Source organism: Pogona vitticeps, chromosome 2 (genome assembly GCF_051106095.1).
Source record: "Pogona vitticeps strain Pit_001003342236 chromosome 2, PviZW2.1, whole genome shotgun sequence".
Classification (NCBI taxonomy): domain Eukaryota; kingdom Metazoa; phylum Chordata; class Lepidosauria; order Squamata; family Agamidae; genus Pogona; species Pogona vitticeps.
In genome coordinates, this window is record NC_135784.1 from 172960381 (window position 1) to 172976946 (window position 16566).

General features: G+C 42.7%; 1 protein-coding gene across 5 annotated transcripts in view; it reads left to right on the plus strand.

Moving 5' to 3' along the window:
- LOC110071416 (uncharacterized) overlaps positions 1 to 16566 on the plus strand; it is a 181834-nt gene that overhangs the window by 101347 nt on the left and 63921 nt on the right. For all 5 annotated transcript variants that reach the window (XM_078386437.1, XM_078386436.1, XM_020779102.3 and 2 more), the window contains 10 exons: positions 2016 to 2069; positions 2169 to 2222; positions 4493 to 4546; positions 4631 to 4684; positions 6713 to 6757; positions 7485 to 7538; positions 11315 to 11359; positions 13899 to 13952; positions 14953 to 14997; positions 15927 to 15980. In XM_078386437.1, coding sequence (XP_078242563.1) covers positions 2016 to 2069; positions 2169 to 2222; positions 4493 to 4546; positions 4631 to 4684; positions 6713 to 6757; positions 7485 to 7538; positions 11315 to 11359; positions 13899 to 13952; positions 14953 to 14997; positions 15927 to 15980 — 513 coding nt within the window. The remainder of the gene's footprint in view (positions 1 to 2015; positions 2070 to 2168; positions 2223 to 4492; positions 4547 to 4630; positions 4685 to 6712; positions 6758 to 7484; positions 7539 to 11314; positions 11360 to 13898; positions 13953 to 14952; positions 14998 to 15926; positions 15981 to 16566) is intronic.

Below are 16566 nucleotides of genomic sequence, written 5' to 3' on the forward strand. Positions count from 1 at the left end.
ACCTTGGCAGCCATTCCCTCCAACTAGGGAGACCTAGTCGAACCATACTCCATATTAATATCAGCTGTGTTTGCTGCCCCAATGATGCCTGGTATACTAATCCTTTTCCTTTCTCTAAACACATGGCTTGTAAGCCTGATGTACTGCCTGCTTGTCCTGTAGTCATAGTAGTAGTAGTAGTAGAACAGGCTGCTAAGCTAATCAAGTAGGAGGGAAGGGATTCACCCTCTAAGGCCCTAGTTGCCAAACCTTAGGGTGTAATCACATGGGGAAACAGATTGCAGTTTGGGCCACTGGTGGAGCAGTCCAGTGAGATCTGTTTTCCAGCCATCTCACAGCAGACAGGAAAATGCACTCCAGCATGACCCTGGTCTGGCCCAAGCTGGACCTTTTCATCGAGCTGTAGGGCTTCTCCTTTTTGGGGCAGGACTGGAGTGATTCCCTAGCAGGATAGAATGGTTGTTTTAAGAAAAATTGCTCCAGTTAAAGTAATCCTTTCTAGTGTGATCTGATCACACTCTTAGCTAGGGCCTTGGTTGGGGCTTGTCCTGTAGCACCTGTCTTCTTTGAATTGCTCTCTGTATCCTAGTGGGACAGTCTTGATGACATGTCATTTAACTAAACCATGAAGCTTGAATCCATAGCACAGTAGATAAATGGCATAGCTCTTTCCCTTCCTCTGTGAGATCATGCTTGCTGATCTGTGCTCTGCTTTGAGAGATTCACATAGCCATTTTAAGTTTAATGATATTTTCTGCTGCGGTTTGTAGTGATGTCTTTAGACTGTCCTTCTGTGGTTAGCAAGCATCAGGGTTCTGTGGCACCACTTCTGTTTGTGTTTGATTCTTTTCTCTCCCTACTTTATCAGGCAGGATCTGGACTTGATAATTCAACTCCTGAGAAGGAGGGCAATCTAATGGATGTGTGTCTTTCTCCTTGTGTTTTTCTCCCCACTTTTCCTCCTCCCATGATAATTTTTATTTGATTTATTGTTTGCTTACACTTATATCTCTTTCCAGCCCACAGAAACCTTTCAAGGTTTATGATTAGGTTCGTGATTTAAGGGTTTGTGTGAACAGTGTAAAAGTCATTTGGAATCAATCAGCATTTATCATTTCTAGCCATAGGCCATTGCACCTGATACAAATAAATGTTAAAAAATAAATCTGTGATTAAAAAAAACCTCCGACATGACCTTCCAATTAATTTCATCAGATAACGCATCACCTTTGCTGTCCTCTGACGGTTTATTGAGATGGCTGTTACAGATTTTCTTGGCTGCTACTGCAAATAGAAACAGTAAGATAGATGCACATCCTTATCATTTAGTAGTTGTGCCGCAGCCACCTGTATTGACTCCCCAGTACAAGCCGAGAGAAGTAATAACAGTTGATTTCAAGGTATGACATATAAAGGGCAAAGCAAAGGCAATGAAACAGAGACTCTACATTGCAATAATTAAATTGTAAAAGAGTACAATTAATCCTTTATAAAGAATGTTTGGTGTGTGCCTTCCAAGTAGGCTGAAAGCAGGAATATGATTTGGGTGGAAGCTGTCAGAAATTAATGTTCCAGAAATACGGATAGCTCTATTTTAAAGAGCTATCACCAATGTATAATTGCAATCAGTAATCAACTGCTTTGTCACAATGAAAGTCCGCCATGGCTAGCAGTTTTGGAGGCATCAAATATTGTTATGTCTTGTGACTGCTCATAACAACATTTCTCTTTGCAGGTGAGAAACCTGTGGTCCTCCAGATGTTATTGGACTCCTGTTTCCAAGTGTCAGTAAAGCTAGTTGTTAGGAAGGATGGGAGTTGTTGGCTGTAGTCAAGCAATGTGTAGAGGTCCTTAAGTTTCCACCTTCAGATAAACTTAAGATATCTGTTGGCAAAACCTCTATAGAACGATGATTATAAAACATAACATTTGACCAACACACAAATTAGTGTCAGCATTGGGGAAGATTAAATGTGAAGCACTTCTTGATCTCTATTATATCCTTCTTCTTGTAGGGTCCTCCTGGTATACAGGGACAAGTCGGGCCCACGGGGAAAACTGGAAAGCGGGTAAGGGCTTCTGCCTCACCCTGGCTATAGCTGAATTTCATGGCCAAGTAATGCTCCCATTCATGTCTTTCTCTCTTCCTTCCTCTTCCTTTGTTTTAGGGTCGTTCAGGAGCAGATGGTGCCAGAGGATTGCCAGGAGAAACTGGACCCAAGGTCTTCATAGCCTGATTGTGGGGTGAAATCAGAGCTTGGAAAGTTTTTTTTAAAAAACTACATTTCCCAGGATCTCTAGGATCCCTCTGCCAACATGGCCATTGGCCATGTAGGCGGTGCAGTTGGATTGTATGAGCTGCTATTAAAAAAGTAACTTTTCTAAGCTTGGGGTAGAACTGATGTGAGGGAGGCAGGGGGGGCAGAGAGAAAGAAACATATGATATTCCCTGTCCCACAATAGTTTCCTGCCTTTTCAAATGCCAGTTAAGTTTCCATTTTTTCATGTTGAAATTGGTGCATTTGGCAGGAGGAAAAGTTTTCACCCAATAGGTATGCAAACTGTATTTGGAGAAGAGAGCTATCAACCTAGTTTCTCTGTCTTTTATTCTGGTCTTGGAAACAAAACATTTCTCAAAGGAAATTGTGCGGGAACATTAAAAGAACCCGAATCCGGTCTAGCCCAGCATCCTGTTTCCAATGCTGGTTCAGCCAGGTGCTTCCATAAAACTCCACAAACAGGGGATGAAAGCAACAATATGTTCTCAGTTGTTTATCTTGGGAATCTGGGATTCAGAGATATATAACCTCTCAGTTTGAACATGAGGAAAGCCCCTGATGGTTTTGAACAAAGCGGGAACATGCATACCTGCTGTTACTCTAAAATGGCAGAAGCAATGCTGGCCTGTGGCCTGTGGTTCATCTGTACTGGATCACAGGCTACTAGTACTCAGAAGCTTTTTGTGCCAGGTTGGACAATTTCTTCATCTAATCCAGACTGTATTACAGCAGAACCAGGGATCGCAGTGTCAGACTACCAAGCCATGATTCAAGTAGAGGGGACCCTTTTCTTTTTTGGCAGTGCAAATTGTAGGCATTCCCTCCCTCCCAACAAGTTTGCAATGAGAAGGCAAAGGATTAAAGCCTTCTTACCAACCATGCTAAGGCTTTTATCCATATATGTGTGTATGTGGGAGGAGAAGCAGGCTATGCTAAAAAATTCAAGTACTCAAAGGCGGAACTGTGCAGTCAACATCACATACAGTTTAGCCTTAAGCTGTAGAGGTGAATACAGGATGAAAGAAGAATATGGTGGCCAACCAGAGGCCTCTAGGAAACCCCACAGACCGGATGTCTGGGCAACAGCTTCCTCCTCCCACTGTTGTTTCCTAGCAACTGTTATTCACCGAAAATCTTCTCTCTTCCTCACTCTCATTCTCTGATAAGTGATTTCAGAAAATACAAAGTGGCTGTTGCCTATCGCTTACAATCTAAGTATAGTTTAAACAACTTTTTAAATAGAAGAGTTAAAAAATATGTCACATGCCAGCGAGGCAGCCTTTCCCCTCTCCCAGAATGCCACTGTTTCATGCGCCTTGTGACATACATGCGCCCAATAATTTACATCAAAACTGTGATCTGATCTCCTCCTCACCTTTAGTACTGTTTTTTATTTATTCACATCAGAGCATTGCCTAGTTTAAAATTATGGATGCATATAGATAAAATTAAATACAAATTAAAATGTTAAGATAATTAGAATGGTTTCATTCTTATTTTAACTCAGCATTAACAAGTCACAAGTTTTTTATGATTATTCTTGTAAACCTATCTTGAGGGTTCTATTTCAGGATGGTAAGATGGAATAATGGATACCTAGTGTGGTGTAGTGTGGTGGTTCCCAACCTTGGGTAATCCAGATGTTCTTGGACTGCAACTCCCAGAAGCCTTTACCACCAGCGATGCCAGCTGGGGTTTCTGGGGGTTGCAATCCAAAAACCCCTGGGTTACCCAAAGTAGGGAACTGCTGGTCTAGTGGGCAGAGTGATGGACTAGGACTGAGGAGGCCTGGGTTTGAATCCTTGCTCAACCGTGGAAACTCACTGTGGATGTGGAAATGCTAAAATCACTCCTTAAATATCTCACATACTTTGAAGAATCCATTGTTACTTCAGTTCTGACCTGAAGGCACACAACAATAACATGGGTGAAGTAGCAAATTTGCTCCACACTATATCCTGGTACCTTGACAAATGTGAATACACATATAAATGCACCACATAGACTTTTAACTTGGTAAGGATAATTTTCATTTACTATTAACAAAGCTCTTTGTGCAATGAACTCAAAGGATGGTAGAAAAGAGAAACAAAAATAATTTGGAATTTTGTTGTTAAATTAAGTATTTTGGATTCAGGCAGATATACTGGTTGTTATCAGTAGGATTGAGACATTCCCGTTGTTGCTGACACTGCTTTTCTTCTTACTTATAGGGGGACAGGGGCTTTGATGGTCTACCAGGACTTCCTGGGGAAAAAGGGAATCGAGTAAGTATATTAAAATGTTTGCAGTGCCAGTACTACTGCTCCATGATAGCATCTTTACTAACGTGTCATTTTATTCCTATACAGGGAGATGTAGGGAAGCCAGGCTCACCTGGAGCTCCTGGAGACAATGGTCCGAAGGTAGGTGTTAATCCAAGGTATGGATGGATAGAAGTCAATGCCTAGGAATGTTTGCTAATCTGTTTTAGGGGTGCAAATGGGTAATTTCCTCTACAATAGCCCAAAGTGTTGCCTTGCATATGTGTAGTCAGTACTGTCAAGGGGTGGGAATGGAGGGAGTAGTCATCCTGCACATCTGGAGGTTAATGGGTTGGAGAAGATTGGCCCAAATGATTTTAACTAGTTATGAGAGCACTAACTTGGGGCTGGGATGGGGCTGTGCGATGCGGTGAAACAAACAAACAAAAAAGAATGTAAAGAAAAATAAATACGTAATTATAAGCCTATAGGACATTTTTACTGTGGTTAAGTTGGCACAATTTATTGGAACTCAAGAGGCAAGTTTGGAAAGCATCCCTTTGATCTGGATGTGCGCTTATTTCCTAGATTAATTAGAAGAGGAGATATTTTATCACTTATCACATTATCATCACTTATATATGTGGGGCTTTCACACAATATGCCAAGGAATCTATGGTGGTCTGGAAAGTTATCAGGTGTTCTGCAATAAGATCAGGACCAACAGCTGAGCTTCTATGAAAAAGTGCTTCCTTGCTGATGCTGATTTTCCTCCACGACATGCCCATGTATTGGGTGGGTTTTGCAGGGTCATGGTGTTCACTCTTGTGATTCTGTCATGGCCAAGTTAGTGTTCACTTGGGAATTGAATGTGTGCCTCATAATATATACCAGAATCTCCTGCAGCACAGAGGGGTTCCATAATAGCATACAATACAATCCTCAGCAGACAGATCTAGATGACAGGTATTCTCTGGACATCAAAAACATGAAAAGACTAACTAAGAGCATGACTACACAGAAATTATTTAGGGCTGATGAGAACTTCTCTATACCACATTCTGGCATTTAACTCACTGATGTTGTTCATAGAAAAATGTTTGATTATTTCTGCAAGGTATGTTTCAAGTGCCCATAACAGTACATAATCCCTCCTTCTTCCTCATCCCTCTCCACTATTGTCACCACCCTCTTACCAAGGTCTTTCACCAGAATTTAAATTTCTTCTTTTTCAAAATGTTTAGCAGTTGAAATAGCACCAAACTGATAAGACATGGTAAGGATTTGAAATAGTGCTGCATCAGTTTAGCACTATAGCTGCTATAGCACTAAACTATGATATTTTTTTAAAGTACAATTTACAAATTGCAGTTGTAGTTCTTATTAGAGCATGCAGAAGGCAGGCAAAAGGAACAGGATTTCCTCTCAAACCACATTCCACTTGGTACATTATCAATGATGTAATCTGGGTACACCAAACAGCTCTAAAGGAATGATATAAGTGATCACTCAAATCAAAAATAAGACAATATTGTGAGTGGAAATGCTACCTGCCATAAACAACAACAAACCCTTAATAGCCAAACAAAATATAGCACACACATGTGAAAAGATTGGATCTGTTTGTGACTAGCGCTAATGCAGTGTAGTCAATAGAACACATATTGAAAGGAACAGTGAAAAATACAGTACAAACAACGGGACAAATATACAGTTGTTCCCTGACATTGTTTGATATATACAAGAGCGTCAGAACGAAATGTATAAATATAGTGCTCATTCGCTATAATTGTCAGTTCTAGCTTCTTGACATGCAGTACAATGCAGTGTCCAGCCACTCAGAAATATGGAGGAAGTGAGAATGATGAGTGTTAAAGGATGATCAGAATTTGGAAAAAGTTATTTTAGAGGACTACAGCTTTCACATTTGTGACCTTGGGTGATTGCAATGGCTGGGGGATTCTGGTACTTATAACCAGAAAAGTAACTTTTCCAGGCTCAGTGATGGTCTTTGTAGCTTAAAAGTTACATACGACTACTTCCCCCTTGTGGCTGGAGTCTCCACATTGTATCTTAAAAGTGGTTCCTACTTTTTTTCTTTGTTCTGTGTCTCTATATGAGTGTGTGAGAGCCAGTAGAGTTAGTGGCAAAGTCCTGAGACCATCTTTGATTCCAGCCTTCTTTCCACAGGGTTCCGATGGCGTGCAAGGCCCTGCAGGACAGCCTGGGGAAGCAGTAAGTATCTGCTCTCAGATTCAGTCAAGCCGTGCATTGGAGATGGAGTTAATTTAAGACTCTAAGCCATTTGAGGTAGTTTGGTTTACACCTCTTTGGATTACAACTATGGATGGGGCACAAACTACTGGTTCATTTACAGGACAAATAGGTGCTCAGCCCTTCAAAGTCCTGCCTCCTCTTGTGGGCACCCACTTGGAGGAAGGAGCCTAGCTTTCCTGCCCTGCCTCCTCTGGATGCTCTCTGTGAGTGGATGCCTGCTGGAGGAGGTGGGGCTTTGAAATGTCGAACATTTGTTTGGCCAATAAACGAACCAATACAAACCACCAAACTGTGGAGTTCCACAGACTAATAACATACTGGGTAAATAGTTGCACTGTATTTTATACTTGAGAAGGAAATTTATCTATTTCTGTTAGGCTGTCATGGGCAGTCTAACAAGCACACTTACTAATTAAGTGTTTCTGATGGCATTTATCACTAGTCTGTGTCTCTGTACCCAAGGAACAACCAATAAGAAACTGGAGTTGGGAGGGAAGAGGGTATCTATGCTCTTTTCAGCTGTACTGAAAAAGTGGTGTGGATTAAAAATGCTCTGTATTTCTCATGTATTTTGTCCTGGTTGGACCAAGGCTTGCAAACTGAGACTGGGGCACAGTCTTTGAAGGATGTAGAATGCATAAGGCATTTTTCGGCATCACCAACACATCCAATTTTTCCCTCCTAGGGTGTGCGTGGCTTGGCTGGTTCGAGAGGTTCTCCTGGCCCCCCAGGACCACCGGTATGAATTCTTTTTGTTTCCCTCCTTCCTGAATCATAGTGAAAGAGAGAGAGAAATATGGAGAGCTGGAACAAAATGGCCTCTCCTACTTTCCATCTGTATAATTATTCTGTGATCTGGGGAATGCAAAGAATTACATTCAGAAGCAAAATGGAATTCATCTCAGCCAGGGTTTGTATTTCAGAACTTGATGAGGGCATTTGAATTTGGGGCAGTGCTTAGCATTTGAAATTTCAGTTAGGCTCTGAGGTCTGCTTTTCATGTTGTCCTGTGTATTTATAGCGCTGTGCAATGACGAGGAGCATAATGTAGATTTGCCTGCTGCTTTCTCTACTCAGTGCAAATGTTTGTGTTTCTACTTTCCGTGGTTTGCTTTAGGTCTATTTGTAGCAGAAGGGTGGGCAACCTGCAACCCATGGGCTGCCTGAAGCCCTGGAGGAGCCAAATGTCCCTCTTAGCATCCCTTAAGCTCTTCACAACCCCCCACTTTAAAAAAAAAAGAGAGAGATTGAAGTAGCTCAAAACATCCCTTTGTACTCTTGAGTGATTATAGAGACATTTTTCTAGGTTTTGAAGGTTCTCCATCACACCTGAGGAACTACATTCCCCCCTCTATTTTAATTTTTTTTTAAAAAAAAATTACCACAAAAGGACACAAGGAGGCTGGTTCAGTTTCAAAAACCCCAAATTGAGCAATTGTGTTAATAATTACCACTCAGCAGGATTGTTTAGGTAGCTAGTTTGATGTGAAGCAATTTGCACAGTTTGTTGCTGAATATTAGCATCAATGCAGACCATAAGATCACAGTGTGGTTAAAATTCAATGCTTCAAAAATCCTGTTGGCTTCTCTCTGTTTCTCTCTGTGGTTTATCCCTCCCTCTCTCCTGGACCCCTGTCTCTTGTCTCTTTTTTTTCTCTCTCTCTCTCTCCCTCTCTTCTTACCCCGTGTGTGGTAACTTCCTTTCTCTTTGTCTGGTTTCTCTCTCTCTTCATGGCTCTTTAATCCCCTTGTCCCATGGCTACTCTCTCTCTCTCTCTCTCTCTCTCTGCTTCTTTGTTCAAAGACACTTATGTCTGTGGGAAGGCTGAAGTTTCAGTATACCACCTTGGCCAGAAATAAGCCTGATCCACCTCAGTGAAACCAGAAGTCTGGCTAATGGCTATGGAATCAACATATGCAACCAGATTTCCTGAATGTTTTTCTAGGTAAAATATGGATATTTACAATCTCGTATCTACAGTCTTTGGGAATTGGTGGTCTGGTGCTTGCCTGGCTCCGATCCTTCTTGGAGGACCGTCCCCAGAGACTACAGCTTGGGGAGAGCGTTTCGGCCCCGTGGAGTCTCAATTGTGGGGTACCACACGGGTTGATTATCTCCCCAATGCTGTTTAACATCTATATGAGGCCTCTGGGAGGGGTCATCAGGGGGTGTGGGGCTTCGTGTCATCAATATGCTGATGACACCTAGCTCTACATCTCCTTTTCACCAACTGAAGGTGATACCGTCCTGTCCCTCCAGCGCTGGCTGGGGGCCGTACTGAAATGGATGCAGGAAAATGGGCTGAGGCTGAATCTGGACAAGATGGAAGTTCTGAGGGTGGGTGGCCCTGTAGTTGGCGGCTTGGGTGACTCTCTCACGTTTGGGGGGGTGGCCCTGGCTGTGAAGAGTGGGGTCCGCAGCCTGGGCATACATCTGGACCCGACACTCACCATGGAAACGCAGGTGGTGTCGGTAGTCCACACCGCCTTTTTCCACCTCTGGTGGATCGCCTGGCTGCGGGCCTATCTCGACACGGGGGCACTCACCACCTTGGTGCATGTGCTTGTAATCTCAAGATTAGACCACTGTAACGCACTCTACATGGGGCTGCCTTTGAGGCTGATGCGGAAACTTCAGGTGGTGCAGAATGCGGCGGCCAGACTCCTCACTGGAGTGAGAAAATACCAAGATACCGTCCCCAGAGACTACAGCTTGGGGAGAGCGTTTCGGCCCCTTGGAGTCTCAATTGTGGGGTGCCACAGGGGTTGATTATCTCCCCAATGCTGTTTAATATCTATATGAGGCTGCTGGGTGGGGTCATCAGGAGGTGTGGTGCTTTGTGTTGCCAGTATGCTGATGACACACAGCTGTACATCTCCTTTTTTCCAACAGCAGTGTATGCCGTTGTGTCCCTTGAGTGCTGCCTGGCAGCCGTAGAGCAATGGATGCAGGAGAATGGTCTGAGGTTGAACCCGGACAAGACAGAGGTCCTGAGGGTGGGCACCCCTTCTATCAGTGGTTTGGGAAGTTCACTCTTTTTTGGAGGGGGCAACTCTCACCACGAAGAGTGTGGTCCACATCTTGGGGGTCCATTTTGACTCAGCGCTTACCATGGAGTCCCAGATGGTGTCTGTGGTCCGCTCTGCCCACTTTCATCTTCAGTGAATTGCCCAGCTGCACTCCTATCTTGATGTTGGGTCGCTCACCAGTCTGGTCCATGCGCTCGTAGTCTCAGGATTAGACTACTGCAATGCTCTCTACATGGGGCTGCCTTTGAAACTGATGCGGAAGTTACAAATGGCCCAGAACATGGCTGCCAGATTATTAACTGGGGTGAAAAGACACCCAACATATTTCCCCCACTCTGGTGGCCCTACACTGGTTACCCATTCACTTCTGCTTTGATTTCAAGGTACTAATACGTACATATAAAGCCCTACATGGTTTAGGGCCTCAATACCCGGCAGAGCGCCTGTCCCCACCTAACTCTGCTCGTGTCACTCAATCAAGCCAGACTGGGCAGCTGAGGGGCTTAACCCTGAGAGAGGCCCAGAAGGAGAGAACAAGAAACCAGGCCTTCTCAGTGATGGCCCCTCATCTTTGGAACACCTTACCCCCTGGAGATCTGACTGGCACCCTCGCTGGGAATTTTTAAAAACAATTTGAAGACTCAGTTCTTCCGGCAGGCCTTCCCCCTCCCATTAAATAGCTTCTTTAACCCATCTTGGATCATGCTTTCTTTATTTATTTTCTGCTTTTATCACCAAAGTTATTTTAATGTTGTTTTTAATCTTTATATTTTGTAAGCTGCCCAGAGCAGATTCCCGAATCTAGATGGGAGGGGTAAAAATGGAACAAATAAATAAATAAATAAATTCAAAATGACAGGGTGGATCAAGTTCAGATTTTACAAAGCTTGTAACAGGAATTATTCCCTTTTGAGGAAGCAGTGGTAGGCATTTGAAAAATAACTGTTAAACTCACTACAAATGATAGCAAATGTGTTAACATGGAGTAGTATTTTTTAAAATCAGGAACTAGATCTTTAAAATATCTTGTCCAGCCTTTTTCAAATATGGCACTGACTACGCCCATACTGCCTATAGTCACTTTGCCAAATATGGCCCTGATTCAAGAACCTGATTCAAAAATGATAACTTTTTCTTTTGACCCTTGGAAATAGCTTATGGAATATTTTTTAGACTTCTGTTCACCTCTAATAAATCATAGAAGGTAGGGGATGGATGCATATGGGAGATGACAGAAGGAAACTGGCATGGAAACCCACTTATGGTGTGAGCACAGGCCACCCCTGGTCTCATCACCACGAGTAGCACTATGAGAACCTAATATCTATGTGAAGTTAGTGGCCAAATGTGCATTCTTTGCCATCCGTGCAAAATAATTGTTTGAATATTACATTGTTTGGCACAGTTTCATTCCCAGCATTTCTTGGATTTTGCTTTTTGCAGGAAACTTGTGGTGACTTTTGTCTTGTTGTTTCTGTCCTATAGGGTCCCAGTGGTATTGATGGAGCGCCTGGACAGAAAGGCAATTTGGTAAGAAAGCACAGATGGTGGGGACTTCCATTGGTATATGTTTCCCCTTGTGTATGGTAAAAGGTGTGCACCTGTATTCTTAAAAAGAATACTGAAGGACATTTAAGGGAATAAACTATGCTAGAGTGAGAGCTGCGCCTTTTGCTTCTTACCTTTGAATTGTTGATGGGAAACCTTTGTCTCTTAAGATGCTTCGCACTTCACTTCCCAGAAGCCTTTGCTAGAGTAGTCAAAGGCAAGGGACTGAGCGAGTGGTTGTGTTCCTCCGAGGACCTGCAAACAATATAACGTGTTCTGCAAGTTGGTTTGTGAACTCCTATCTGAATCTTGGATCTAACTCTTCAGCAGTAACAAAATGCAAAACTTTGGGGGCTCTTGTGGGTGTCCTGTGACAACTTTGCTTTGGGCTCTTGAAGAAGAGGGATGGGAGGAAAAAAAACCCACAACCAAAATGGATTTGAGGGGGAAATGCTTGAACCTATTCTCTTATCCCAAGTTTGTTTGCCAACATTTAAATGCATTTTCTTCACCTTTTCTGTTTGAACAACTTTCCTATTTATGATAGCTAATTAATTTAAAGGGAATGGTGGGGGAGAGAACTGGAGTGTTATCTGAATCAGTAGGAACAAGACATGTCATCTGGAGCCTTTTACGCGTTTATTAGGGAGTAAGTCCCCAGAGCCTGGTGGGACATACGTTAGAAAAAACACATGTAAAATTACAGTACATACCCAATCCCCTCTGAGCCATGAAGTCAAGCCAACCCTGGTGAATTCAAAAGAAATGGCTTTTAAACAGAAGCGACTGGATTAAGATCCATTGTAAGTGAAGCAAGAATAATAAAGGGAATGGGGGCCTTTATGCATGTGTAGACTGTAGCTTGCCCCCCACAAATCTTGGCTGAGGAGAAGGTCTTCCAATAGGTGTAAGCCTTGGCAATACTTTGTAAATTAAAGGCAACTCTTAGCTCTCAAGAATTCATTTAGATTGAAGGTATTGTCATGGAGCCAAACCGATCTGTAGCACAGAGTCCGATAACACTGTGTGAGAAGTGCAATCTAAGAAGAGGTAATAGTCCACAAACAAGCCATTTTGGTTTTGATGTAGGAAGCTCTTTTTAAAAGAGCCAGAGCTGACCACAGATTGGGTTTTGATCAGATGAGAATGTCATTGTCTTCATGTGAATCTGATCCTCTCCATCACTTGCCTTAACCAGAGGATGGAAAACAGAAGTCCAACTTGAGCTGTTCTTCTGGTAGCATGGATTCAGGTGCTCTTTCCTAGTCCTCTAAAAGAGGAGTGAGCAGAATTCAGACCTGTGGGATTGAGTTTGTTTCATTTTAATTAGAACTCAGGAACTCAATGAAATTTTTTCACTATAACAGAGAAGGGGAGGCTTTATCTGTTGTTGTGGTTCTTAGAAAAAATAAAGATTAATGTATCAATGATCGCCCAGAGATCAGCCCCTAGATATCGCTCTGCCTTCTGCTTACCTGTGTGCTTAGACATGATAGTAGGCTGCATTTTATAGCGTGGTGTAGAATTGTGTCTTGTAGGGTGCAGGGTGGATTTACAATTACTGATTTTCTCAGTGGTAGTAGTAGCATCAACCAAGACAATTTAAGTCTTTCATTTAAGCTATGGAGGAAATGAATTATTAATATAAAGGGAAAATTTTCCATTTTTTAATTTGTCTAGCTCCTGAACAACCATGTGTATTAACATGTTGCCATAACAATAAATCCATGACAAATTGCCACTTAATGCAGCTTTTCCATTAGCCCTACTCTAACCCTCTGGTCATGCAGCCTGACTCTTTTTGCCTGGCAGAACTATGTCCACTTAGAGGCAAGAGAGCCAGTCATGAAATCATGGATATCAGTTTGGCTCTTTGCTCTTGGGAGGACCCTTTTGGCAAAATCACTGACTCTGATGATGGATGCCACAGTCCATCGCAGTGAGGCAGAAGTGCTCCTTCAAGAAACTTGAGTCATTGGCTGGATTCATGCCTAAGTGCCCAGAATATGCCAAAAGGCAGTCCTGGTTGTTCCTGGGCAAAACAGTGGTTTATTTTGTTTGCCATGGGATGGAAATAAAGAGTAAGTACCCACACTCTTTGGCTTGGTCATATAGATTCATCTTTTGCCATAATAAATACAGAATAATTGATTTTTCATCTCATAAGTTAACAGAACCATTTAGTAGCCTGTGTGCGGAATGTTTAACTTGAAAGAAATTGCTGCTCCACAGTTTTCTACCACCATATAACAGTCAGCACTTATTTTGGTCACTGAAACCTGCTGTCAAAGTAAGAGGAGGAGAATGGCAGCCTGCATCAAAACCTTGCTTTTGGCACATGCTCAAGGAGCCAGGACTCCCTCTTTCCCAAAGATATGAATCCTCAAATCCTGGTCTCCTTCTGAATCACACAGCCATGATTAAGTATGTACATGCGGTTGCCTCTTTCTCTCTGCCATATTGTCTTAACCTGCACCTGCAGAATTTTCACTGATGCCAAGCTTTTTTTTACTGTCCTCAGGGCATTCCAGGTGAACCAGGACCACCTGGGCAGCAGGGAAACCCTGGGCCTCAGGTACGTGGTTTGTTTTCATTGTACTGTGTGCCCACAGAGGCATTATCTTTGGTTCTAAACACCTTAATGGTTGCTGAACCTTATTTTAAAGATCCATTTGTATTGGGAACCTTGAGGTTAGCCTTTTCCTCCCAGACCCGATGCCGTCTGAAATGTCTCACATAGCTACTATGTACTTCCAGGAGGGAAGTTTCCGTTGCTTCAGCAACTCACGGCCAGTGCAGGGGAGTATCTGCCCTCCTGAAATTTTGAAGTGAGGAGCCCTCCTGCTTGATCCATGAGCTGCCTCAGTTCCAACATTTTTAAAGTGAATCCTGAAGGGAAAGGGTATTAGGCTGGAGGTTTGCAGAGTGAAGAGAGATGTGTAAGTTGAAAACAGAACTTATTTTAAAAAAACCCAAAAACCTGAGATAGGGTTCATCCTGCCTTTACAGCCGAAATGGCAGGCAGGTATGTCAGTGAAATGGATGCTGGCTTATCTGTCTTTCACTTCCTGCCATATTTCAAGTGGACAGTGCACTACCTTATTCTGGAACCTGTTGCCTGGCTATTCCAACATCTCCATGTTGATTCATTGCTCCATCATCTGAGCAGAGGAAGCTCACACACACACACATTTCTTTGAAGGCATGTAGGATCTGCTGTGTAACTTTAAGGATAAACTCCTTTGTGACATCACGGGAACTGAGCCAATCAGCGCACAGCTGACTTCTGCTTGACAGTCATCGTTTCACCACCACCACCTTGGAGCTGGACCTTGGAGAAAAACACATACATTTTGACTCAAGGGGCATTTCCAGAACAAAAATAAGAAAGAGTCTTGATGCACCTTAAAGGCTAACAAATTTGTTATGACACAAATGTTCTAAAAATGTTAAATATGCTTTATTTTGTTTTTAGTTATTCCCAGAAAGGAGGGTAAAGAATCTGAGGGTTCTGAGAATTTGGGGCTCTTTGGATTTCTGCCCTACTTCTAATCATCTTGCTTTCCCTCCCCTAGGGTTTGCCTGGTCCACAGGGTCCTGTTGGACTTCCAGGTGAAAAAGTAAGTTGATGTCAAGAAGGTTGTGGCTTGGCCTTAGAATCCATGCCAGGCTTGTTGTGTACCTGGTGTGAAAATACCATTTCAAGGGATTTACTGGAAGGCTGGTCCAGCAAGTGCTATTTGTCCCATGACAGTGTGTGCCCAGCCATCTGCAGTATGAACTGGGTTGGTCCAAAAATGTACCAGCATAGGCTCAGTTTCAAATTGGCGCTTCTTACAGTGAGGATTTGACCAGAGTTGGGGATATGACAGGAACAGCACCTGCATTGTGTTACTTTGGAACATTGGTTTCCAACCTTGGGTCCCCAGATGTCTTTGGACTAGGACTTAAAAAAAAACACACACACCTTCACCACTAGCTGTGCTGGCCAGGATTTCTGGGAGTTTTATTTCAAGAACATTTGGGGATCCAAAATTAGGAACCACTGCTTATGTGATTGCAGCAATGTTCATTTGCAAAACAACACAATGTTTGGCACTGTTTTCCTCCAACCCCCTCAATGTACAAGTAATATTTCTGTGCTACTTTTTCTTATTAGCTTGCAAGGGCATACAGTGCTTGATGGAATAGTTTGATGAAATTTCTTTCTTTCTTTTTTAAAGTAGGCCATGCACTTTTTTAGGTTTCCCCTCCCCCACCTCACAAAGTAAACTTAATAAAAGTAATGACCAATGCAGTGAATTTCTGTTGCCCACCTGAAAAAAAGGGTATTGTACTGAGTTGCATTATGTATTCTTTCCAAAAGTAACTTTCCCAGGTATGGATTTGCCTATTCTTGGACATTTGGGTTTGCTGGATAAAAAGAGAGAATGGGGAGCCATATCCCTCAGTGTGGAGACCCTAATATCACATGTCATGTTTCCCTGATCTGAACAACTCAGGAAACTCAAAGAATGCCACCTTCTTTATCTGTTTTCTCTCTCGGCAGGGCCCACCAGGAAAACAAGGGATGCTAGGGCTGGCTGGAATGGACGGGCCTCCGGTAAGCATCTTTGATTTAGTGAAAATCCTTACCTTTGGTACTTAGTCGACACTGGATAATTCCCACACTAGCAGTAACATCTGGCCCAAAAGTTAACACACATGTATATGTGCACACACCTGTGTGTGTGTTTGTGTACATACAGACGCATGCATGTACTATCAGGAAATTCATTGTATTGCTATCAGTACTCTATCTAGCCCTATACTCTTTTTTTTCTCTGCCCCTTTCCTATTTATAGAGAACCAGTTGGGAATCCAGGCCTTCAGTAAAAATAAATTAGTAAGGAACCATGTGATATATTTCCCTTCCCCCTTCCAAATGCTTTTCCCCCACCCACCTATCAGAGGCTATGGAGGAAAAAAAATCAATCAACTGTAAAATAAAAGAGATGCCCCCACCCCTGCCAAGCAACTTCCTGCACCACTGCTCTTGAGGTGCAGCGTAATACTCTCAAACAGGTTCACAGTTTGTTTTATTTATTTATTTAATTTCTATACAGCCCATCTGGCAACCCAGGCCACTTTGGGCAGGTTTACATAATACCATAAAACAAAGTAAGAAAGACATACAATGCAAAAGTGGC